The 2,141-nt window shown below is 38.3% G+C and overlaps 1 protein-coding gene across 2 annotated transcripts in view; it reads left to right on the forward strand.

Annotated features, from left to right (window-relative positions):
- The window catches only part of LOC112138943 (regulator of G-protein signaling 3), a gene marked incomplete in the record, with an annotated part of 8,447 nt that extends 6,553 nt beyond the window's left edge, over positions 1–1,894 (forward strand). For both annotated transcript variants that reach the window (XM_024261608.2, XM_024261609.2), the window contains 1 exon segment: positions 8–1,894. In XM_024261608.2, the coding sequence (XP_024117376.1) occupies positions 8–208 (201 nt within the window).
- Between the last annotated feature and the right edge of the window lie 247 nt (positions 1,895–2,141).

Raw genomic sequence — 2,141 nt, forward strand, 5'->3', positions numbered from 1 at the left:
TCTACAGGTGAATCTGGACTCCTACACGAGAGACCACACTAAGGACAACCTGCAGAATGTGACGCGTTCCTGCTTTGACCTAGCGCAGAGGCGGATATACGGGCTGATGGAGAAGGACTCATACCCCCGTTTCCTGCGCTCAGAACTTTACTCGGACTTAATTAACCAAAAGAAGCCCAGTGCCACTTCCACTTCGTCTTCATCGTAAAAAGATGAGGAGGAACACAAGGAGAAAGAGTGTTGGTGAACGCAAAACAAAGGGGCAGACTTGAAAAGAAACACAGAATGGGTGGGATGTGAGCTTTTTTTTTTTTATTGCCTTTTATTTTATTTTTTATTATTATTATTATTATTATTGTGCGTGCATGTGTGAGTGTTATCCTGTTTTTGTTTTTCATTGTTGTGGTGTGTGAGGACGCAGCAAAGCTATGGCACTGCAAAGGAATGTAGTTTACACAGTTACAGAGAGGATTGGTGAATGGATGGATGTTACTTAAATTACAGAAGCCCAGGAGCAAGGGCTGCAGCAGGAGCTGGACGCTTGTCTGATCACTGTTCTTTGTTGTTTTTCTTTTTTTATATATGAGTAGAGTAAAAAATAACAAAAAAAGTTTGTTTTTAACAAGTTGTACTGGAAAAAAAGGAGGTGAAGACAGTCCGGTACTGTTTAGTCACTTTTTTTCCTTTAAAGACTCCTTCTTTGCTCCTTTCCTCCTCTGTGAAGCACCTCCAGATCTGTCGGTACGACCGTTTTCCTTCCGTCTTTTTGAATGCAAGCTTCGATGGAGGGCGAACACAAGGTGTTCTGATGACGACAACCTTCGCGGCTCGACTTTTTTTTCCACCTTTTCAAATCTCTGCATCCGTTGAAAGCTTTTAGAAACACCTTGGTTTCAACTTGAAGGCGGTTCGGCAGGAGCGAGGACTCAGATGGACTGTCTCACATCAAAAAAAAAAGAAAGGCGACCTGCAAAGAACAACAAGGAACGGAAAAATGATATCTCCTTTAATGTTGTAGCTCTCTGGACTAATGAGGAAACATTCTCAGGACACTGCTTTAACCCATTACAGTTTCATCTTTACTCATTTTTTTCATTTGCATCATCTTTTTTAGGGTTTCCCTTGTTCCACAAGGGGATGCACAAGAGGTTGCTAGTCAAAGAACAAAGAAAATGCTTTGTGTGTACAAAACGTTTGCCTATTTATTTAGATTAACTTGCTGGATACTTCTACAGACACCTTCACGACCTCCAAAGCACTCCGCTAACAGCTCTCACTTCCCCTCTTAACCACCAAACAGGTCCAAAGCTGTCCTGAACTTTAAGTGCAATATTTTTTTTTATTATTATTAAGTTTTTGGATAAATTTGAATTTATAACTTGGAAGACGGAACGGCTTGAGCTTTGTTTTACTTTTTAATTGTTAAGAGAAAAATACTTTAGAGCCATAAGGTTGACTTTCAAGAAGTATCAGTAGTTTTAAGCAAGTGATTCTAACTGTGTGTTAAACCCCGGCAGCAGGCAGCTGGGGGCATTATGGTTGTAAATATAATTCTTTAAGAAAACTATGTGATAGAAAAAGAAAAAAAAAAATAGGTCTCTGCTGGTGACGTGTGGGGCCCAGCTGTATCTATGTAAATACGAAAGACGCAAACTTATAAGATGACACTTAAAAGAATTTAAACAAACAAGAAAAAAGCATAGATGAGCAAGAGCAAACACATCCGCTCTTTATCCTGGTCATACACTGCTTGTAAGGGGTTTTTCTGAAATGCATTTTATCATTTTCACTGTTTACAATTCAAAATGCATCTCCTATGATAGCAAGTGAAAACCGTAGAATACATTTGGTGTCATTGCTAACGATAAATAAACCAACAGACTGATGAAGAAAACTGTGTGGTGGTGTCTTCCCTTTTCTATAGAAAAGTGTTGCAGTTATTTATTTAAAAGACACAGTATTTTGTCTTAAAAAACTTACGTTTTGATTTTGCTTTTGCACGGTTTAGAGAATCACCCACCTCCATCCACCATTTTATTATTTTTATTTGATTAAAAAAGAAAGAACTGTTGCGTGAAAACTTAAATGTACCCACCAATTTCATGCAAATTCTGATTAAGAGGAAAAAAAAATCAATGAAG

Source organism: Oryzias melastigma, unplaced genomic scaffold, assembly GCF_002922805.2.
Source record: "Oryzias melastigma strain HK-1 unplaced genomic scaffold, ASM292280v2 sc00492, whole genome shotgun sequence".
NCBI classification, from domain to species: Eukaryota; Metazoa; Chordata; class Actinopteri; order Beloniformes; family Adrianichthyidae; genus Oryzias; species Oryzias melastigma.